The sequence below is a fragment of the Adelges cooleyi genome, unplaced genomic scaffold, assembly GCF_023614345.1.
Source record: "Adelges cooleyi isolate 19-005CV unplaced genomic scaffold, UGA_ACOO_1.1 ACOO_flye_CR_arks_rails_tigmint_CR_PRNA_30, whole genome shotgun sequence".
In the NCBI taxonomy this organism is placed as follows: Eukaryota; Metazoa; Arthropoda; class Insecta; order Hemiptera; family Adelgidae; genus Adelges; species Adelges cooleyi.
In genome coordinates this window covers 11,180,321-11,204,031 of record NW_026095971.1, presented here as the reverse complement: position 1 = coordinate 11,204,031, position 23,711 = coordinate 11,180,321, and the positions used below count along the sequence as shown (strand labels likewise).

At 34.3% G+C, this 23,711-nt stretch overlaps 1 protein-coding gene across 1 annotated transcript; it reads right to left on the bottom strand.

Annotated features, from left to right (window-relative positions):
• Positions 1 to 16,213: 16,213 nt before the first annotated feature.
• LOC126838205 (muscle segmentation homeobox) lies at positions 16,214 to 20,882 on the bottom strand. Its single transcript, XM_050572405.1, has 3 exons — positions 19,782 to 20,882; positions 17,515 to 17,702; positions 16,214 to 17,311 (listed from the first exon to the last, which is right to left on the bottom strand). The coding sequence occupies exons 1-3, from the start codon at positions 20,413 to 20,415 to the stop codon at positions 16,925 to 16,927; spliced, it is 1,209 nt and encodes a 402-aa protein (XP_050428362.1). The 5' UTR covers positions 20,416 to 20,882; the 3' UTR covers positions 16,214 to 16,924.
• Between the last annotated feature and the right edge of the window lie 2,829 nt (positions 20,883 to 23,711).

Sequence of the window (23,711 nt, the reverse complement as noted above, 5' to 3'; positions counted from 1 at the left end):
CGAATTAGAAGCATCTGTATCCCGGGTTGGCCTATGAACGGATATGCAGGTAGTACCTACTATTCAACTGACATGTGCGTTACAGGAGCCAACCCTTCGGCGCAGAGAGGATCATACGCGTTATGCTTCCGTAACAACAAGCACGTTTTAATTTTGACAGTATTGTTATTTACAAAATCATACCATAAGTCAAGTAAGTGGTTGTATAATTCTTTTTTATCCTGCTTTCTATTTTTTTGTATATCAACGTACATTAAACATATAGTAAATTATATAAAATTCTAAGAATCGTCCACCGTCAACATTAAAACATTTAAATTAATTTCCAAACAATAAAGACTATTGTTTTCATGAAGAATATTTTTTAATTTTTTAATGATATATATTTCGTACCTACCTAAATTTATTTAAATTACAAAACAGCTACAAAGAAATCCTATGCGTATGGAACATAATGGATTTTTGGAACATAATGGGTTGTGGATATTTAAAAATAATAATAGTTCAAAATTGTAAAATCACTTTAAAAATTTGTTGCGAATCTGTAAATGGAAACAATAGGGTCTAAGTGTGGAAATTGTAAGCGAATGGGCCAAATGTATATGAAATTTGTTTTATACAAATAACTAACAATTGTCTTATTTCGTTTAATTACGTTATCTAGTAATTAGTATATCAACATCTCATAATTAAAAGTACATATTAAGTTAAATATTAAAATTGACAATTACTTTAAATATATAATTTACATTTGACCCATTCGTTTTCATATACCCCGGTTGATCCTATTAAGTATCAATATAAATCAGTGATTGATTTTTTAGGTTTTCTTTGATAAACATTTTTTTTAAAGGTAAGATTCAGGCATAGTATGATAGACATACAAATTGCCATCAGTTCAAATTTCAGAATCTAAGTCTATAATAAATAAATCATTGAAAAAAACAATACATTTTTCGTTCTGCGTAGAAAATAATATAAAAAAAAACTTTATACCTAAGCATAACTTTTTATTGAATTGTTAACTATTTTCATATTTGTTACAAAACTAAGGTTTTCTGAATTTTTAAATATCTTTAGAATCATTTACTCTGTACTAGTTTTCGGCCAGTCATTATTTTTATAAAAACTTAAAATTACTTTAAAAATATTAATTAGATAAATAATAAAAAACATGACCCTCTTAATTGAAACATGGTCTTGGCAGCCGGCAGACTTTGTAGTAAAAATTATATTTTTTATACTTAGCAATATAGCAGTAGATAGTTATTATAATTTTTATATCTTAGACTTGATATTAACGTAGGTACACTTATAAGAAGGCATTATTATTTGTTTGATGGCTATGGTTACCTTTAAAAAGGACGTGTGAACGGATTGAAAAATTTATTATGATTTATAAAGTACACAAGAGAGGTCGATACTCATGAAATAACGCGTACACAATACAGTCGTCAATGATTTTGACTTGAATAATATTGACAATGTGATTTATACTGTGTGGGTACGTATATTCCGACTTCGGGGATTTACATGCTCTGTATAATAATATCCTTTCTTTTCCATAATCCCGACGCCACCGCAAGAAAATAATATTAACAATAATAATAATATAATATCTTGTAAGGCGTACCTACACATGACGACATTATTCGAAGCAGGTATATAACTACGAGCAAAGGGCTGGTGATACATTTCCTACATAATGCTCGTATATTATTATGCGAGTGTATATTAAAATCCATTTTCTGCCACTCTACCTCTGGCTCGGCCGTCGTCAGGGCTACTATTGATCGCGCATGCACACATCATATCATTCTGACATACAATGGGTTTATACGCGGGAGCCCACGGTGGTTTACAGTTATGTGTGTCGTGATGGTGTCACAATGGTCTTATCTTATGTATATATAGTCTTTATGGGAGTTAATTCCTCGCATCGGAGTTCACCGCCAGCACTGCCAAAGTCGACCATTCGATCATGCCCTGCCGCCGCCTCTAACCTTTTTCAATGGACCGATCTGTCTCTCTGTCCGTATAATAATAATATTATAATCAGCATGAGACCAGCGCCGGACCGCACACCGCAAAACGACAGAGCACACACGTCTAACTATAATATTATATACACACACACAACGTTTATTTAACAGATGTTCTTTCCCAAATCTGTATAATAATAACATACAATATTATATCGGTCGATTGACTTATTTCACACGACATTTTAAAATATCAGTAGGAGGGTCGGTGAAAATTATAAAATAAACATCTTTCACACAGTACCTATTTTCATGTGTAATGTTTTTCTCGAAATTCAAAACTATACAAATCTCCGATCGAATACGAGAAGAAGAAAAAAAAAGTTGAAACATATTCAACACAATACAAATTATTATAATGCGTTATGCGGGCAACTTTGAAGGTATAAACCTATATACCATTTTTAGCTTGGTGGATATAATATGCTTGGGTCGTATTACGAAAAACGAATATGGGAATTGTTATTTGTTAAGAGTGTTGTATACTGTACAGGATAAATTCGGTTTGGCTAAGTGGGCAGTACAATGGTCCCTGTAAGAATAGAATATGATTTTTTCTAATGACTTGTATTGGTTGAAATTTTATTTTTTAAAAATTGACAAGAATAAAATACTTTTATTATATTTAACGACAATTGGTAAAAACACATAGACCACACAATATAAAATATACTGAGTGGTATCCAGTAAAAAATATATACATAATAATAATGACAACAATACTGCACCAACCACTACAAAAGATGATAAAGGTCAAAACTATAAATGATAGCTGTCAGAAAATGACCGATGAAAGAATATTAATGATCGCTGCCAAAGAACAACATATATTGAACATAACGAAACCAAAATTTTTTTTTTTAATTTGCACTAAACCTATTTTAAAATACAGGCTATCGACTTACGCAAATATTGTATACAATTTAATAAACCAAAGTAATAAGGGATTGTTTAATGTTCGGATACATTTTGTCCAATTTATCTTAAAACATTTAAAAACAACAATAAATATGCGTGCATAATATTATAGTACAATTTTATAAGATTAATTAATGTGAATTGCATTAGATACCATTATAAGAAGTATTGGCGTAAACAGGAAGTTCACTAACATATCCGTCCATATTGATCCTTTGCTGACATTATATGTATGTATATAATATGTAATTCACTATTGGATGTCTGTGTTGTCGGCACATAATTTTTTTCGTCTCATTAAAGTATATGATAATAACATGTAATAACATGTGTACAATAAGCAGATGTATCAGTATTTATACATTGAATATATTGTATTTTTATTTCATGTATATACCTACATAGTATACATAATACAGATAAAATAATAATATTACAGAAACTCAGTTTGAAATGAAAAAATTGTGTTGGTGTATTATCAACACAATTTCGTACAGCAGTATTTGCTGTACGAACAATTTCACTAAACCCTAATAATATAAAAGCAAAACAACCACCCAAGGATATGAACTATATGAACTCGATAGGTTATAATTTTGTAAAAGTTTTATTAAAACGTTATTTTATATAATTTTTAATAGCATTAAATGTAATAAAAAAAGGTGATTAAATACCGTTGGCCGTTTTATATAAACGGCCGGTCTGTGCGAGCCGGCATTGCGGGAACGGCAGTATATTATTGTATAAATATTAATATTTCAGTGGGCTGAGAACCATCGTAGCTCGTGCTATACCCATTTATACCATCGTCATATTATATTAATAACATTAAAACGTTATTATTATTTATTGTGCACAGTCCGCTTTTGGAAGTGCTATCGAAATTAATATTATCATTATCTGCGCTTTATGTGTTGCAGTATTATATACCTATTATTACTGTGCGGCCAGATAAAACGAAATAACAAACAGAGCCACTATTCGGTCGACTGCCCCCCGCCGACCAAAGCTGCTCTCCCTCGCCTCCCCCCATAAATTATCGGCTAATAACGTTCACAGTGGTGGAGAGGATATATTGGTCCGTTCATTAGGAACGCAATTAAACCCGTAGTCGTGCCAGTGTTAATAGCAGCCAACGGTGCCTGCATTAATTCGGCTGCACCACGACCGCGGTCATTATTGCCGTTTTATCAGCTCCGCCACCCTCTCCTGACCGGAACGTCCGCCCCTCCACTGGCCAACCGATGATGGCTACACTGAACCGTATACAACAATTAAACCCCGCACCCGATACGAATAGAGGGAGAGTGTGCGGTCGTGACCGTTTAATAAAATCTAGATTACATCCATCGGGGGATTCGTACCCTCGGTCCATCGGCGGTCGTAAGACGCTACAATATTATATTATAAGGTCGGAAACCGCGCAGATATTATATTATACACCCTTCTCGCCGCACTATGCGGTAATCATTTTGTAGCTACGACCGGAGAAGGCGACCGTTTCCCATTGCGGAAATCCGTATACGCGGCCGATAAGACGGGGAGGAGGCGGACATCGACTTAAAAAAACAAGAAAAACGTCCAGTATAACTGCTCGGGTCGGCCGACACGGTGAGTTCGATCATAAAATATAGACTGATTAGCTGCACACGTTATGGCGACAACAGCTCGACTCTGCGCCGCTGACTTCCAGGATCGGCCACAACCGGCAAACGGCTATATATATATATATATTTATACCTACGTTGTCCGATTATAGCGATAAACTATAGCAGCTACAGTGTGATATAACGAGCCGCCGATTTATTTATGTCAAATCGGATAAACGAGCTTAAGTAAAGCGCGAATTCCTGGACGCGAAAAATGCGCTCATTTATCCAGACTGACAGAAACGCGTTGAAAGTTATAAATATCAATAGGTTTTATTAGCTGTTATTTTATCGGTTCGTTTGTCGGGTCTGTATTGCGCGATACAGACCGCGCATCGGTGACACGTCAGTTGCCAATATTGGCTATTACCTAAGTACCTAACTATGTAACACGTGTCGACCGTTAATAATTGCATAGTATATAGTAGACCAAGATCCGATGCCCGTAGACGGCAATTCGCAAATGATCCGATCCGTCACTTATACTTAAACAGCCAAGCGTACGACTGCGCTAAATTACGTTACCGAGCAGCAGAATTCAAATAATTTGCCATAACCGGTCGACTGATGCGAAACTCCTTAAAAGTATACAGCGCGGTTGATAATAAGCCTCGTTCGTAGCTTATGGAATCGTTGACGCGAGGGTGATGCCGTCGGCGAGTAGGTCGTCGTATAAAAACGTTTAACTCGCAAAATATAATATTATTATAACGCTGGAAGGGTCGTAATGCAAGAGGATATGCCACGAAAAAAAAAGAAAGATGGATGGATCGTGTACGTGGTGGTTGTAAATCCCATTTTATAAAAACGGGATAAACCCGGCCGGGGTATCTCCTCTAATAGAGATTCGTGTATACCAGTTAAGTATATATATATAGACTATGATTATAATAAATAAAAGAGTACACCCTTATATTATCGTCATAAACTCTCGTTGTTCGAGTCTCGAGATTAGACTCGTCGACTTCTATACATCTTCTTGCAGCAATCATTAATTTCACCAAATTTACTAGCTACAAATCGCACTCGCAAGAGACGAGACTAATGCTGGAACTCTTCTAGACGCAAAAAAGTGACCCGCAGACCATTGTAACGGTTTGCTTTTCATAAACTATAAAGACATTCTCGCTGTCTGCTTTCAAGTCGCTTTTTGACGTAACGATTTAACAAGAATTTAAGATAAGGAAAATTAACTTAGAACAACTAAAAAATCACCCAAAAAAATGAACATATTTTTCAATTTGAACTTATAGCGCGCTATAACTCTACACGTTTCCCGTACTGAGCATTTGGTACGCAAAGTTCATGTGATATTAAGCGAGTTTGGATGCCTATGCCGATACGCCGCTGTAAAGTATACCTTTTTGATTCAATAATACAATAATATTATTATTTTAACGTGACACTGCGGTAAATGATTACCACACGGTACTCGTTGTGGAGAGAAGGAGTTATTCGCTTGTTAGTCGACATGTTATAAAGTGGTATTATATTATTATTAGGCCAGTGCGAGGAAGTGACGGCAAGGCTGGTTACAAAATAAAATAAATAAGTAGGAAAAAACAGCACCAGCGGCCTTTTGTTTTCTCTCAGGCTTCCATTATTCGCAGTGCCGGGGCTAAACCGTATACTTTGTCGAATAATTTATCAACAAGTCTACTGGAAAACAAAAGACCCATTGTGGTTGGTATTACAGTCGGCCAGCTAATTTGAAGCTGTAGTCCAGCAGGTATAGTGCAATAATATTATAGTGGTGGGCGCAGGGGCGTAATTTGAAAAATAATAGCACAACATTAGAATAGATATATTTGTATTATACTTAACCGTCTGCTCCTGCTGCTGTTGGTCCTGCTACTAATGACACGCTGCTCCTTGTGTCTCCGTATGCTAGGAGGATAGCAATGTCATTTCCCGTTATGGTATCCTGCTGATCCGCTATATTGTACAAGACCCGTTACCCTAGATCCCGTTTCTTAAGGGTTTCTCTCGCCGTGAATCCTTCTGTGCACGTATACCCGACAGCGTCAGGCGCGTATCCGCCAATGTACCGTGTGTGTAATATAATTTTAGAAAGCCGTATTACGAATTACATTGTGTGTCGCTCTAAACGGCCCTAAATAGACCGATAACATGTCCCGCTGAGCGAGTATACTATATGTGTGTACACGAGTAATATAGCGGTTTAATTTAATATTACTATAACTGCTGGTGCGAAATACATACCGTTTGCGCTCACGCCAGAGGTGAAATTTTCGGTGAAAGGTTTTGATGCGTCCGAGGAGAAATGGTCAAAATTGGTATACAAGAGATACCGTGTAATGTCACAATGGCCGTGGACAATGCCGGCTTTTCCAAATATTGACCGTTTGCTGGTGGTGTATACTCCTACACATTGTGTTCTACGATCTACCGTATACACACACAGTATTATATGTAAAGGCATGCTTATAATAACAGTATTATGTTATTATAGGTTTACTCCTTTTCCTCTCACTTTGTCCGAAAATTTCTCTGCTCCCTTTTATGTATCGCCCACCTCGGGTACCCGTTTGTAGGCGACAATAGCCGTTACACGCACCGCAAACGGTAGGAGAGAGCCTGGGAAAAACAGTTTTACAATTATTTTTGTACAGCCACCAAAAACCCATTTCGAAACACATAATGCATCGGTAACGGTACCTAAAACAAGTCCACTTATCGAATTTCAAAAAATCTTACTTGCCTTGTTGTTTTCTATACAACATTTGAAACGTATTTAAACGGAAAATATTTTAAAAGATCATTTTCTCCAGTCCCGCCATACTAGAAAACCTATATTATTTAAAGTTTATTCGTTTGTACTACGACAGTTGTGTTTGTGTAGCATAAACGATTATAATTTGAGTAATATAACTTTACTATCTGGCAAAGCTAGAAGAAATAACTCTTATTTTAAATCATAAAAGTTTATTTAAAGAACATATTTCCATTCAATGAAATTCAAATTAAAAAACCATTGATTATATGATCACAAAAAATCTAAAAAAATTGGTAAAAATTCAAATTTTCAGATCTTTGAAAAAACTCTATAACTGCAAGGCTACAAGAACGGTTTTTACTCGGTTATTTGGAAAGTTTGTGTACAGTAGCAACCGTGTTCCGGTTTGTTAGATCTGAAATCAAAGGTGGCTTTACGTCGTTAAATTCATCACAAAACATCTACAGCATAATAACCGTACGTTAGGTATTATACTATTATTCGAGTGTGATGAATTAGTAGCCAATTCTGACACTTTCTTTGAACACGACCTCATTGAATTTGCTAAATATAATAGCAAAGAGCAAACGCCATCGATCAAACCACTGACCTGGTCGCAACTTCTAACTTATGTTCTTTTGACAATTTAATACACTTACTGGGGAGTCTTAGAATTTACGGAATTTTTGGAATGTCTATTAGAATTCAAAATCTTGTTGACTTGCAGAGGCGGACACATTTTAAATATAATACAAAATATTAAGTAAATTGGTAGGTATAATAAGTCTAACAGCAGTCAGTAGTAACTTAGAAAACCAGTACAGGAGTATCTAAAAATATACATTTACATAAACATTTCATATAATTAAAATCTAACAAAAAACCAGTACAGTGGGGTCGGGGCATAGTGGGGACGGAGCATAGTTGGGTCGGGGCATAGTGGTGAGGGGGAGGTCACAGGTCCACAGAAATTTTTAAATCTGAAAGTGATAAAATCACTTTCGAAAAAACGCTTCGATGCAAATCGGTAGTTAGTATTTTCAAGCCAGTACAGTCCAAACCAAGCGCAGTATAAACCAGCAAAGTTAGAAAGTTTTAAATGAAGGTTCTATATTTACAAATGAGCATCAAAGCGTTTATTTGAAAGTGATTTTATTCGAGAGGACTAGTACAGTAGAGTATAGGCATAATCTAATTAAAGCAATGACGAAACGGAGAGGTCACAGGTCTACAAGAATTATTATAAATAAAAGTGATAAAATTGAATAAAATCGCTTTCAAATAAACGCTTTGATGCTCATTTAAATAAGAATTATCATTCATGACTTTTAAATACTATTAAAATATATCTTAACTTGAACACAGTAATAAAATAATGAAATATTTTATACAAAATTAGAGCTACAAAATTATAAACTAAAAAATTAAAATTAGCACAAAGCAGATTATGTAGTATTAGACAATTTAAGCAATCAAGCGTTAATCTCTTTAAATGAATAACAGTATAACAATATGCAAAACATAAGTTTTCCTTTAAAAAAATTGTGTAATAAAAAATACATTTTGAGGCTGTATAATGCATAAAAACCAACACTTAATCTGAATCTAAAAAACAACAGTCCTCTTCATAATTTGCAGGTAGTTGGGCCTTATATATTCATAGTTGACCTTCGGTAAGGTTATATAATGCAGGCTATAAAAAAACGAGATAACGACAGTGATTTTATCGTATCAGAATCATTAAATGTCTTAATAAGTACAAGGATAGGTTTTTTTCCCAGTAAATTGAGTGTCTACTATAATCAGTTACACGATTTAGTCGTCTGTGATATCATGTAATAAACACAATATTATGATACCGATCATTGGGCCCTAACCTAATCTAACACGGATAGACGTTACCAATTGATAGTTGTTAGTGTCTGTACGTTTCTCCCATCTGGTACACCGGGTTTTAGTTAAAAAAAAAAAAAAAATGAATTTGTGTAAACCCTAAGTCAAAAGTGGTATTTGAGCACAAAACCTAATAGTATCATTCTGCATAGATAACATAATTTTTTTTTAATGATTTGATCAATTTTTTTTAAAGGTTTTAGGTGTTTTTGTTAGAATATACGCAATCTGCGAAAACGCAGTTTCCCGGAAATTAAAAAAAAACTGTAGTGCCGAATTTTTCACCCGTTTAATATGTTATGGATACATACGAGTTCCAACTACTGGCAAATTTTCAACCCAAAAGTTTTAAAATTACGGCTAAAAACCCCAAAAAACAAAAAAACTTCTACCCCCTAGGGGGGTGGGAAATAGGTATAGTTTAAATTTGACACAACTGACGTGTGCGGGCATACCAAATAATTATTTCTTATACGTTTCAACTCGATCCGACTCTTTTTCTCGAAATTATAGCCAATAAAAGTTCTAACTTAAAAACTCGTACGGTTTTTTTTTTGTTTTTTTTAAATTTCGTCTGCGAAGACTTAAACTTTTTCAACTTTTACCCCCCCAAAGTACAAACTAGATAAAATTTGTGATTTATAGAGTTGCTATTCGAAGGAATTGGTCTAGCATTAAAAAAGTTACAGTGTATACAGCGAAAAAAAAATCCCACATCAGAGTAAAACCAATACCTTCTCGCTTTGCATCGAAGCTAAAAATTTTTTTAAACTTTGTTCATTGTGATTTGTGGTACAGCGTTAACGCACCAAAAATATTATATAAATTAATAAACAATGAACACAACAACGTTACAAATCGTAAAACGATTGTTCATAATTAATTTACATTGGTTATACTAATTATATAGGTTTTATATTCTTTATATAAGTATAATCATACTATAAGTAGATAATATACCTATAGTATGATGATACTATAGGTATTCCAGGTGTTGTTATTAATGACGCGTATAATTACTTTCTTTGTTATAACATATCATATGATCGAAACAAGTTCTACTTAATTAAACACAAATTATTGCGAATTAACTGAAATCCAAAGTCCAACTATACCAATGTTAAATAACACTGTCAAACACCAATGCTAGAACAAAAAATTGTTTAAAAACAAATTTTTATTTTAAAAATAACTTGCTAAAAACTGTTTTAAAGAAAAATAATGTAACGTGACAAATATTTGCCAACTCTAATCCAGTTCTATGTAATAATTATTGTTATTATGAGATCAATAATGCTAATGGGATTTTCTTTGTTAAACAAAACTAATCTCAGATAAAATGACAACAAAAAACAAGAGATTATAAAATGAAAAGTAAACAATAACAGTATAATTTAAAATTAGTCATTGTTAAATTAACATAGGTTTGTACTATAGTGATGGGGAAACAAAAAAACGAGATTCCAATCAATCAATATTTATAGTTAGACCTTTGCATCTATAATACTGAAAATCTAATACGAAACATTTTTAATAAAAATAATTTTAGGATATGTAAAAAAATAATGCCCTAAAAAAACAAAAAAATATTCCATGTTATTTATTGCAAAATGCTCACCTTAAAAGAGGGGTCACATCATTTTCAGTCTTTTTCAGCCCCTAACTCTTCTCTTATCATTTATTTCTAATCTCTCATAATTAATCTCTTACCAATTATCTCTTTTCTTTTATCTCTTATCAATTATGTCTTAGCATTTATCTTTTATCACTTATCATTTATTTCCGGTCTCTAATCATTTTTCTCTTATCATTTTTTGAGTTAGGGGCCGAAAGGGACTGAAAACGATGTAATCCCTCTTTTAAGGTGAGCTTTTTGCACTGAATAACAGGGCATAATTTTTTTTTTCAAGTCATTATTTTCTTACTTAACTTTCGAAATCTTAAATTTTTGACTTATCGAAAAAATGAAAACGGGGGACTTATTTGGGGGTCCCCTAGATATCCAATCATCTATTACTTACCTTTCATGCTGGAACACCATGTATATGAATTAATGTAACAATATCTACTAATAATAGTAGATATTACCTATTATATAACCTAGTAATAGATTACTAGGTTTTTGTATTTTTTTTTTTACATATGGTAAGTCTGAGCCAACACGGTTCTTCGAGTGTTATATAGTGTTTATATACACAACGCACTTACCCTTCGCAAACATTGTATTATTATATTTACATGTATATATACGTGCCACCCATCACCCATCTTCGCACTTACAAAATAATACAAACATTATATTATATACATCGTACATAAAGACAATAATATAATAATAGTATATTATAATTTATATATATATATATATTATTTAGTCGCATAATGTATGTTATGTATACGAAACGTCACACACTTTTATAAACGTTGTATTATTATTTCTCGCCCTAAACTTATCTCGTACATTATATTATAAATGTGTATATTATGTTTGTTAGCGTTTTTTTTTTTTTTTTGATTGATTGTTTTTAATAAAATACATGTACGTCTTTGCGGTTTTATTCTTCGGCTGTGTGTGTACTTAGGGGCGGCGAACATTTCCAAAACACAGGCGCGCGCGCCACCGTGATTGCCGCCGGCGGGGGGTGCACAAACTCGGCTAAGGGGGGTATGCCGTGGTGAGGGTGTGCGCGGTGAGAATAATAACGGTATAATAATAATAATAATAATAGTAATAATATTGTCGCGCCTGACACCCTTTTGTTACCGCCACGATGGAGGTGCGGTGCGGGGAGAGCAGAGACCCTGGAATCAGTGTGATTTTTATGATCCTCGTGGTTCGCCCGCCCAACACCCCCGGGGACCACCTGATGTGTTATAGCTTAACTACTGTTTTGTACGTCGTATGTATGTGTATTTTTATTAAAAACTTTCGACGGCTTTAACACACAAACACACCCCGTCCCAATAGACACATAATAATAATATTAATATTATATCGGTGTATAATAGCATACACAATATGTTATACTTTTAAAAAGTAATATAATATAATAATAGGTATGTTATACGGCACTTGTATGTAGACGTAATATATAATTTTGTATTGCGTGGTGCGTTTTAATAGTACCTAATGCTTATAAGTTCGTTACACACATTTTATTGTTGGGTTCTCAAAAAATAAATTATATTTGTATTTCACTAGTCATGATCATAGTAAACTAAACAATAAGCGTTTTATTTTCTGAACATTATGTAGGTATATAATATAAGAACTTAAACGAACCGATGGCCGTTGAATGGTACCTAAATAAAAATCCTTCGTTCTAACAGGTACAGGGTACTATCTCTTTTAGTACACCCGCAGAAGTCAATACTATACATTGAAACAGTATTTATATGTTATAATATATTATGTTTATACCCAAGTGGATCCACCTTGGTTTATACTGTATTTTTATTATATGGCACAGCGAAAAGGCAAATACTGTAAATAATAAATTAGGTAAGTAAACATACAATAATTTTTGGAACTAATTAGCACGTGACTTTTTAACATATATACAATGTAATTAATGATTAATACTTAATATGTTTAACAAAAAGAATGTCCATGTAATTAAATATTGTTGTTTATACGTTGAAATCCAGCATTTCCTACTATGTTAGGTTGGTATAGTAGAGGTTGGATAATTTTTACGCGATGGAATGTAAATGTTCCGCTTAATTCATATTATTATGATGACTGATAAGGAAATAGTTCCATCCACTTTCAATTACTGCAAAATGAAACCGTGATAAATTCCATTAGTGAGGTAATTATTATATTTGTTTTGTTACAAGCCCTAGTTACTACTATGTATTACATTACATGCATATGATTAACACATTGCACTGTACACAGTACAATGTGTTGTACGTAACATACAAAATATTATTAAATTTATCGCATTTTGTCTAGAAATATGCCTTAATTGTTTTTCAATACTAAGCGATCAATAAATATTTTGTTAAAACTGGTAGCGTCCAGACATTTATTTAAACATCAATTTTTGAGTCTCTGAATCCGAATCTGAGGTAAGAATTCCGAAGTTATTTTTTACTCATAAAAATGTCACTGAAGCAATCAAGTTAAGTTTTCCATAATTTTTATAGGGGATTTATTATGTCATATAAGTTTACAATATAAATGGGCTATAATTTTAGGTTTACATATGCACAATAATATTTATTAAAAATTAACGAAGGTACCTTCGTATACCCAATACTTTATAAAGGTATACAAAGTATTAAGCTAATCATTCCTCTCGTTACATGAGAAACTTATTAATGATTCCGTTGTTATCGGTGCATATGAGACACATCATATTTAACCCGATTATCTAAACAACAACTCTTATTATATTTCAGTAGTATATAAATTATAAACAATTTACAAATCATTATATGCATGAACATAACATAGGGTTACTCCAAAAGTCATTAAGAACAACATAAACGTTTGCCACCGTTTATTATTTCTCATACAATAAATAGACTCTAGTTGAATAAAAAACAAAACGTACAATATCATAAACTTTTTTGCTAAGTTTAGTTTAAATATCTGTAAAAATGAACTCCGGTTTAAATAAATATCATTTTTTTCTCCAGAAAAGCGCTCCCCTTGAAGACGTGAAACTTATTTCTTTATTTCTCTTTTTTAGGTAAAGTTTTAATATCCTGTATAGTCCGAAGGTAGGAAGGGGTCATAACGTATACATTTTTCTCAAAAGTCTGTAATCAAGCTTTTTTTTTGTTAATGAAACACCAACAAAAAAAGGGATAAATTACAATTTAACCATAGTACATTTCTAGGTTGCTATAAATGTAAGTGAATCAACAGTCAACCGGTATTGAAAATATTTTTATTACCTAATTTGTACTATCAATTGTTATAGTCAGACATTATAGGTCAACCTTTATCATATCAACACTTATAATATATATATACATTTTTAGTAGGTACGTTATGACATTACAATGCATTTATAGATATTTTTTTAGTTCTATCATTATAGAGATTCGCATCGAAGCGTTTATTTGAAAGTTATTTTATTACTTTCAGTTGTACCTAATAAGTAATAACTTATATAATAGTCCTGTGACCTTCTCTGTCCCAATAATCTCCGTTACCACTAGACCCCGATTCCACTATGCTGTTTATTTTTTGTAATGTAATATTTTACGGACACAGCTTGACTGTCAATCATTCCGTACTCGCCCCAAACGGTTAATTGGAACATATTAGAATATAATCGTTATAAATTATAATGATTGTGTTTATCAGTTAATGCGTCTAATTTAATAATGTAATCATAATAGAAACATGGAATAGGTACCTATTATGTATAAACACAGAGAAGATGTTTATAATATGTTTACTGTACAGTGTACACAATATTAATTAGGAATGCAATTATTTGTATTATACGTATTTGTATGTAGTATGTACTTGTTGTGGAAGATAATATTGTTAAATTATTACAATTATCATCAATTGCCTACTTAACGCGAAACGCGTTATTGTGTTCTTATTGATTTAGTTGCAATTTATTTTACGAAGAAAAATCAAAGTACCTACTAGATAACAGTAATAATTTAGGCTTAATGTTTGTTCCAATAACACCAATAGACCATATGTCCGATATATTTTTTTCAATTTATCGCTACTGAGTATTATTGTGAAGGCATAATAATATATATCATTATAGTCTGCACGCGGGCATACTTAAAATGAGAAACTATGCTATCACACAAAAGCTGAAGCTACATTCACGGGATGTAATTTGTTGAGTTCCAATATTTATAACAAACCATATAGCTGCTCTCTTGGTTAAATGTTGGTTCAAAGTTAATCGGATATAATGAAACGGTACCTACGTGGAAACCCCAGCGAGCATTTTTTATTGTATCCATACAGCATAATGATTTTGAAAATGTTTATTACTTATTTTTTGGCAATGAAGGTATCAAGTATATTTTGTACTATATATTTAAAACTATAAACAATACCTTTAAAGTATAGTAAAAATGTTTGATACAATTTTTACGTCAAAAAATATTATTGAAACGTTTTCAGATTTGATATTACTAAAACATTCTATGTTTAATGTTTAGTATTTATTTTGTATTTAAATTGCTTACAATATTAGTATTCCGTGTTTCAAATTATACGATAAAGCTAAGTTATGGTTCTACAGTATATAGGTACCTATTAAATAGTTAATTTATTAATTAGTATTTTATTCCATTTGAGAATATCCACAAATCGTCGCCTTCGGCTGTTAGGTGTGCTGTTCATCGGTGAACGTCTGTATCCAACTATCAAGACAGCGACTGTGGCTTTAAGTTATTTGCACGAGTCAGAAACGGTTGTTGTGTGCGTATATGAGTATATTATTATGCAGAGGCAAAAAAAAAATACCGTGTGGGAATAAAAGAGAGAGAGACAGAGAGATATGGAGAAAGCGGTGTGTGCTTACTGACGCGCCGATCGGCAAGAATGGGCGGCCCTTCATAATTGGCCCCCTGCGACCGTCGTCGCCATATTGAATCCCTCCCCGTGCCCCCCTCACCACTTACGACAAATAATCGTTGCCACTTGCACACAGACACGAGACCGGATCCAATGTGCTCTGCCACATTTTACCGGCCATTCGCAAACAAAAAATTAACTCTAACAAGTATTGCTTGTGTCAATTACCATTAAGGTATCTCTATATAGCCTAACTTTGTTCAAAATATGCGTCTTCACTCTTCATCTATACGACGACCGTGAAGATTTACATAAACATAGCTACGTAGGTATGACCAAAACGAAGGGCAATTAACGCTAGCGTTAGAAAAACAATAACAATAAATTAAAAACACCGAGGTTTTATTTTCTTATTAACAATTTTTTTTATTGTTTTAAAAAAATCTCAAATATTATTGCTAGGTTTCGTAATATTTACATTAAAAATTAAACATAGGGTACAATAGGATTGGCACGATATACACAGATTTACCCTATATTTGTTTGGAAATTATACTCTAATAGTTATAGTAATATTTATAATTTATATATATATATATATGTATATATTTATATAGTTTACAAACAGCGTTATTTACAAAAATAAATAAATATAATAATAATATGACCGCGAGCGTGATTATACATTTTCCGCCTTTAAAGAACGCTCGTTACAAATAAAATGTATCCATCCAACTAAAATTAACGAAATCGTTATCACAATTATCAATATTTATACGCATAAAACAATTTAAAAATAAGATATTATTAAAAGTTGTTTATCAATATTTAAAAAAACAAACAAGAATCTTTAAGGAACTCTCGTCGAAAATATAGCGGCGGATTTTATGAACTAAACGTGTTTCCCAACCGGCCGCTATAAATTCGATTATAAGTTATTGTTGGATAAACAAAATGCGCTTTTTTTATGTTGTTGGAACATAATAATTGTAGCATAAAGTCCACGCGGATTTGGTGACTAGTTTTTTTCTTTACAAAATAATAATTATAATAATAATTTAAGAAGAAGAGTAAACGATAATAATAGCTTCAACGTAATATCATCCGGTTTAAGTATATAGGACAACTTATAAGTCTTATCATATAATCATTTGTTATATATGTAACTGCGCGGTTAAACGCTAGCGGTAGAACCCGCTCCTCCGCCCCCACCGGTAACGGACGGGGAAGGTGATCCGGGTGTCGCGGAACGCCGTCCGGGTGACAGGGAGGCTTGTGGCGGGCCCTGGTGTTGGCTGGCTGCCGCCGCGGCGGCCGCGGACGATTGCAGGCCTTGGGCTATCAAATGGGCCATGGTAGGTCGGTGCGATAACAGGGACTGCAGTTGGTGCGGGTGGCCGAACAGCTCGGACGGGTGCTGGAAGTAGTGCGGCAGATGGGGGTTGCCGTAGAGCGGGTGATGCGGTCTGGCGGCTGCGACTGCTGCCATCTTAAGCTTTTCGATTTCGGCTTCTTGCAACCTCTTGGCTTTTGCTCTTCGGTTTTGAAACCATATTTTCACCTGCGCAGATCACAAAGAAAAAAACCGTTAGTTATTTTGTATTTAACAGTATTATATAGCATAATATAATATAGGTAGGATAACTAAATATCAATAACAGTTATTACGTCGCTGTTTATATTATATTAAATAGGTACATTCTTATATTGGACATATGTTAGGAAATGATTATTGTAAAATATAAGTGTTTGAACGAGCTTTACCTGTGTTTCGGTCAGGTGCAATGAGTTTGAGAATTCGGCTCGTTCGGCGATGCTTAGGTATTGTTTTTCCCGGAATTTCTTCTCCAAGTTCAACAGTTGTTGGGTGGTGAACGGCGTCCTGGGCTTTCTGTTCGGTTTGTGTTTTCTCAGGTTGCATTTGAGTTTGGGCGGTTCGCCGTTATTGGAATCTGCGGAAAAAAACACCAAACGATTTGTTAGTTATACTCTGGCAATATACGCTCACATGATAATATATAGGCACATTATTCGACTTGTACATTTATCTTGTTCTCGTCTAAAAATAAACAACAGGAAGGATGTGTGCGTGTACGGTGAACAATATAAAAACAAATAGAAGCCAAAAAAAAAAACAAAACGCCGGCCTAGACGCGTGATTTAACGACGACTGCAGACTTAATATTATGTATATAGGCCGCGACAACGCTGCAACTCGTTTTCTCTCTTAACACTTTTTTTTTGGCACGGCCGTTGCCGATTAACACATTTTACGTTCGTTTTAACGTGCACATTTGTCTCCCGACCGACGGCAATTAGACGGCCGCTAAAAATAATAATAAAACGGTGACCGTAGGTTAAAAAAAATAAAAAAAGTATCGCCCAATTAGAGACATTAACGGCGGCTGCGGAATGTGCACCGGAATACCGCAGACGGCCTGCGATACACACACACAGACAGACATAAGGAGAGGGATAACGCAGCGAGACAATATAAAAGCCAAACAAGAACAATAGCCGGAAATATATTATAATAAGTCAAGACCGTTTACTAAAAAAACGCTCTCTCGTTTTTAATTAAAGGCAAAACAATTGCCGCCGCAACTGAATATATACTCAATCCGTACACCGGGTCGGATGGACGAATCTTAAAAGATTCTGTTATCTATTTTTTTTTTCTTTTGTATCAATCCACGTTCACGCCTAGTATCCTATGTCTTTTCAAGATTTGGGACATTGGACAATTGTGTTATTTAATTCGCTTTAGGTTGAATATATAACGTATGTTTACATATATGAACAAACTGCAGACAATCCTGTATGTGCGAGCACCGAAAGTTAACCATTTCACTGGACTTGAATTTGTTTGTCGGCGAAATTGTTAATCTACAAACGCGTAACGAGAATTTGTCGAGAAAACAAATAAGACAGCTAAACGTTACGTAATAGGACCGTGTTGTGCTTCTGTTTCAACCATAATGTTATTATATTGTAATCTATTGAAACGGGCCCATAAGTAATTATCCCTCGGGGGCACGCGCCGTAACGACAATTTAATTTACCGAAATTAGAACTATTAATATTGTTCCGACACCTGTTTGCACCGTATATAAGAATGTTAATGATATAATACGAATTCAACGTGCCGGTTAATTACATACGAGTATTGTGCTGCGTATATAATGTATACGATAAACAATATCGACTCTCGTATAATTAGTTTAGTTAATAATTGCGCGGATGCGTTTTGCAAATTAATAAATTAACGACCATATTAAGTAATATTAATCTAGCCAAGTATTGGCCGATATAATATGGTCTATTTTAAGTTGTCCAATCAGACAACGACTGAAATAATAATAACAACACTATTATAATTATTATTTCGTAAACAGTCTGGAAATAAATTATAATAGGAATATACACCGAACAATCGTATCTAATCACTATAATGTTATATTAAGTATTGCGTACCGGTCGTTAACGAATATATCGAATATTTCATTATGTGGAACGGAAAAAACTCGAAATCAATTAAAAGTGACGTGCGGCCTGTTGTTTACCGGTTTATCGCCTCTTGCATCAATAATACTATTATGCGTTTCCGTAGAATATTATTATACATTTTAGGTAACAACAATATTGTAAATATGTGGGTATTATTTACCAGAAAAATAATTAGTCCGTTATTATTTCAAAGGTCAATAGCGGTAAACGCGATGATAATATAAAAGTGTTTATTACTGACAAATAAAACGAACACTAAGTAGGCTTATCACGTATTATAATATATTAATAATAATAACTACAATCACGCGTGTGTACTCTTATACCAAAAATAGCTCCAATTAATCGTCACAATTACCAATACTGTGTTATAATGTTTTTATATTTGAATTATCGAGAATGGCCTTTGGGTTTTCGATTTGACCTCGACGTGTATAAGGAACACAAAGCACAGACCGGACTCCTCTAAGAAACTTCCTCGGCAAGTATAGTATTAATAATATTGTATGTCGTGATCGACTTACCGGGTGAACCGGAGTTGAGACCGGCGGAACCGAAGCCGGGAAAGCCACCGGGGTAGTGAGGATGCCACGAGCCGGGGGCACCGGGGTGTTGCATGCCGGCTGCCGAATATGCGGCTGCTGCGGCCGCGGCGAACGCGGTGAATGGCGTGGGCCTCACGGGCGCTACGGGATGATGGTGATGGTGTCCTCCGGCGCCGGACATCATGAAAGCTCGGGCGGCCATAGCGCCGGCAGACGACTGATGGTGGAACGGGTTGACGGACAGCGGCGAGCGGCCGCGCTCGGGCGTCGTCGAACAGCGTCCACCGTCGCCGGTGGTCTCTACGTCCACGCTGTCACGGTCCTCGTCGTCAGGCGTGTCCATCATGTCGTCGTCGTACGCGGAACCGGGCGTCGGCGACCGGGCGGGCCTGGTGTCGGCCAGAAGTGCGGCCACGCTGAACTTGATGTGACCGGACGGACGGGCCGCGGCCGACGTCGGGTTGCTGACCGTCTCGTCGTTGTTGTTGTTGTTCATACGGATAGGTTTGTTGCCGTCTTCGGCGGTCGTCCGTTGCCCGTTGGTCGATGCAGGCGGCAACAGATGGTTAAGTGCTAACACAGTCATATTGGCTGCTGCCGTGGGTTCTAGCATGTGTGTCCGCACAAACTGTAAGTAAAGCTGCAGCGGCGGCACATTCAACGGTGGTTTACCGGCTAAAAGACGCGGCCAACATGCACATGTACGGCGGCGTGTAAGGTAACGCGGACCGCAGAGTAATCGAACGGCAAAAGTATAATTTAATATTAAGCACAAATTCGCACGGCCAACTCGAGACGCGTAAGAAAAATACAAATTGTACGGCGTAAAAAAAATTAAAAACGACACTTGGAATATTTTTTTGTACTTCAACAGCTAAAATAATACACGAGTGAACAGGACGTCGATGTGTACGAACAGTAGCGGTCGTAAGACTGACTGACTGAACGGTTACGGTGCGGCCGGCGACTCAGTACGGACCTCGTGACGACAGTAGTGTAGGGCGCCGGCGGCGGTAGGGGTAACGGTGGCTGTGGCGGTAGCGACGGCGGTGGCTTCGAGGGTGACACCCACCGAACGGTAACGCCCAATATTGTGTTGGGCGGCCCGTTTATCGTGCTCTCTCGACCGACGATGCGTGCGGAGAAGGGGATACGTGTTCGTCAATACGCGTCACGGCATTAAATTATACACCTCGGCCGCCGTCGCTTCTCCACAGCAGTGTCCACAGTCCACCACTTATCTCGCACCGCGCCGGCTACTACAATCGGCTGAGTATATTTGACATAATAATTATTTCACTACCCGCTCGGTTCGCCCTCCCCTCGACCGCGCATCGACTAGAGTATATTCGGGTGCTATTAGCAAAACCCTCGAATACACAACGGATAATCGTAACAAAACCGCGCAAACTTATAATGTAGGTTAGGTTGCAGTTAATATTGTCCTAACTGTGCGGATTTGCACTCGTTACATGCAGGCGTCCTTACATTATCCATAAAAAAATAACCATTCATTAATCATCATAATTCTTATTTTTTTAGTTATAACAATATAACAGAATTTTTGGATTGCCCTACTGCAAAAATATGTTACAAAGCAGTAAAATTAGCCTTCACCTAGATATATACACATAAATATATTACCTATAATATAAGCTTCATACACAAAATTATTACATCGAAATTACCTATAAATGTTCGAATATGTTTACTTAATACTGCTTATGACGTGCAATCATCAACAATAATTAACATTTAACACACATCTATTTCTATTGACTTAAAAGTTACAAAATACATAAACGCAACGCTTGTTATTCATTTTTTCAAAACTATATATTATATTTACAACCGATGATAATAATATTGTTGACTAAGTATCTAAAAGCAGAATGCTAAAATAGGTAGAAACGATTTTTTGCTATGCAAACGTTATGCGTTGATAATACAGTGGATAATAAGGTACAAATTAGGTATATGAACAATTTAATATTGCGAGTTGTATGTAATACATATTATGTGTATTTACACATAATACACAATTTATAGATGAACCGTACGACCTACTATATCCAATTATCGTTTTTCATTTGTGCAGTTATCTACATAAATTACATTATTATAGTTGCATATTAACCTTAATTGATTTTTGTACCCTAACTATATAGGTACTCTAATAGTGTTTTATACACAACGGCAATTATTTCTACAATACTATAATCTTTGTACTTTTTTAAAATCATGTTTATTTTTGTTTAAAGACGTCTCATACACTAAGTATGTGTATGCAGTTGAGGTTTCTAGATAAATCTGATTTGCAATAATATGTTATTATAGTAGCCGTATCAACAATTCTATTAATTAGGTATAATTAAAATAATAATGTAATGCCATATTGCATGTATTATTATACCTTAAGGTTGAATAAATATAAGGTTTAATTAATTTATCGACGATTATTATATTCTAATCGAACCGACGTACATACATTTCATTTGTGTAGGATATAATATGAAAAGCACTGGTTACGTTTGTTGAGGTAATTTAATGATCTCGTATCGCTATTTACACTTGAATTGCCTGTTTGATGATAATATTTAGTACTTACTAAACGGCCATCTATTAGATAGTGTAAATACGGTAGCATAATATAATATGGACAGTAATTACCATTTAATTGGTTTCATTTTACATTATTTTGATCATTTCGAATAGTAAATTATTATTTTACGACACGTATACATCATAATAAGTGGCTCGTGTTTTATTTTATACAAAATGCAATAACGAATTGAAATAATACCGTAAGTAATAGTTACTAACCTAACCAATAAGAATTCGTGTACATGCTTATTTAAATTTTAAACATTTACATAATATATAAGAACTTGAATTTCATACTCCCATTAACATAGATAATATAAGTATTAAATATTATAATGCGTTCTATCTAATTAAATGTTTATCTTAATATTATTGTATCTACATTAAAATATTTAGGTAGATAAGTAATTATTATATTATTGCATATAGGTAACGTACGTACGTCATAAAAAGCATCATTAAATGTTATATAGGTATTAAATTGTTAAAATACAACAGCAACCGAGATAAAATAATTGTTATAATGTAATTTAAACGATATGGTCATAATAATAATAGTTAAAAATGTTATTTTATTATTAAAACAAACCTAATCTCTTTATAACTTATTAAATGAAGTCATATTAGGTATATGTTTTTATGTAAACTGCAACGTACATTTCTGATATTTATGTACAGGGTGGTAAATTCTATACCATTATGCTGTGTGTGTTATTATAATTAAAGTTCAATACAAATAGTTTTATGCATGCAGTGGACAGCGTTTTGCGTATAGCTGCTCTGAGCTGTCAATGAATTTCCGACTGTGTATATTATGTGGGTTTTTTAGAATTATCCACACAGAATAGTATTTCCTCTATAATAATATACTTTTGTTTTATAAAAAAAACATATCGGCCTACGTCAAGGCATTGTACCTGTATACCAACATCTTACATTGGTGTAAATATTTAAAATTATTAAATAAGTGTTACAACGAATTAATTAAACAGCTATAATTAAATGTGTTGTAGGTATAATTACTGTTTGAAAACAAACATAGTATAACATTGATGTATGGGATATTAAACAGATGTTAAGCGGACGGTGAAGAACCGAAAATTAATAAAGTAACTATACTATTATCGCGTACGCCATATATTATAATTATGTATAGTAATAATATGGCGTACGTTTGTTGACCTCAGTGAAATAGTTCTGCAGAAACGGTCATGGCTGTGTGAACATCACCGAGTACGTTGTACGGAACAGCTCTTGTAAGACATAGGTACTATAAGGGGTCGTTTTAATATTTTTTTTATTAAA

Coding starts and splice junctions, on each gene's coding strand:
- LOC126838205 (XM_050572405.1), bottom strand. CDS start 20,415: ATGCTAGAACCCACGGCAGCAGCCAATATGACTGTGTTAGCACTTAAC. Junction 17,703..19,781: donor TCTCAACTCCGGTTCACCCG/GTAAGTCGATCA, acceptor TTTTTTCCGCAG/ATTCCAATAACGGCGAACCG. Junction 17,312..17,514: donor TGCACCTGACCGAAACACAG/GTAAAGCTCGTT, acceptor TGATCTGCGCAG/GTGAAAATATGGTTTCAAAA.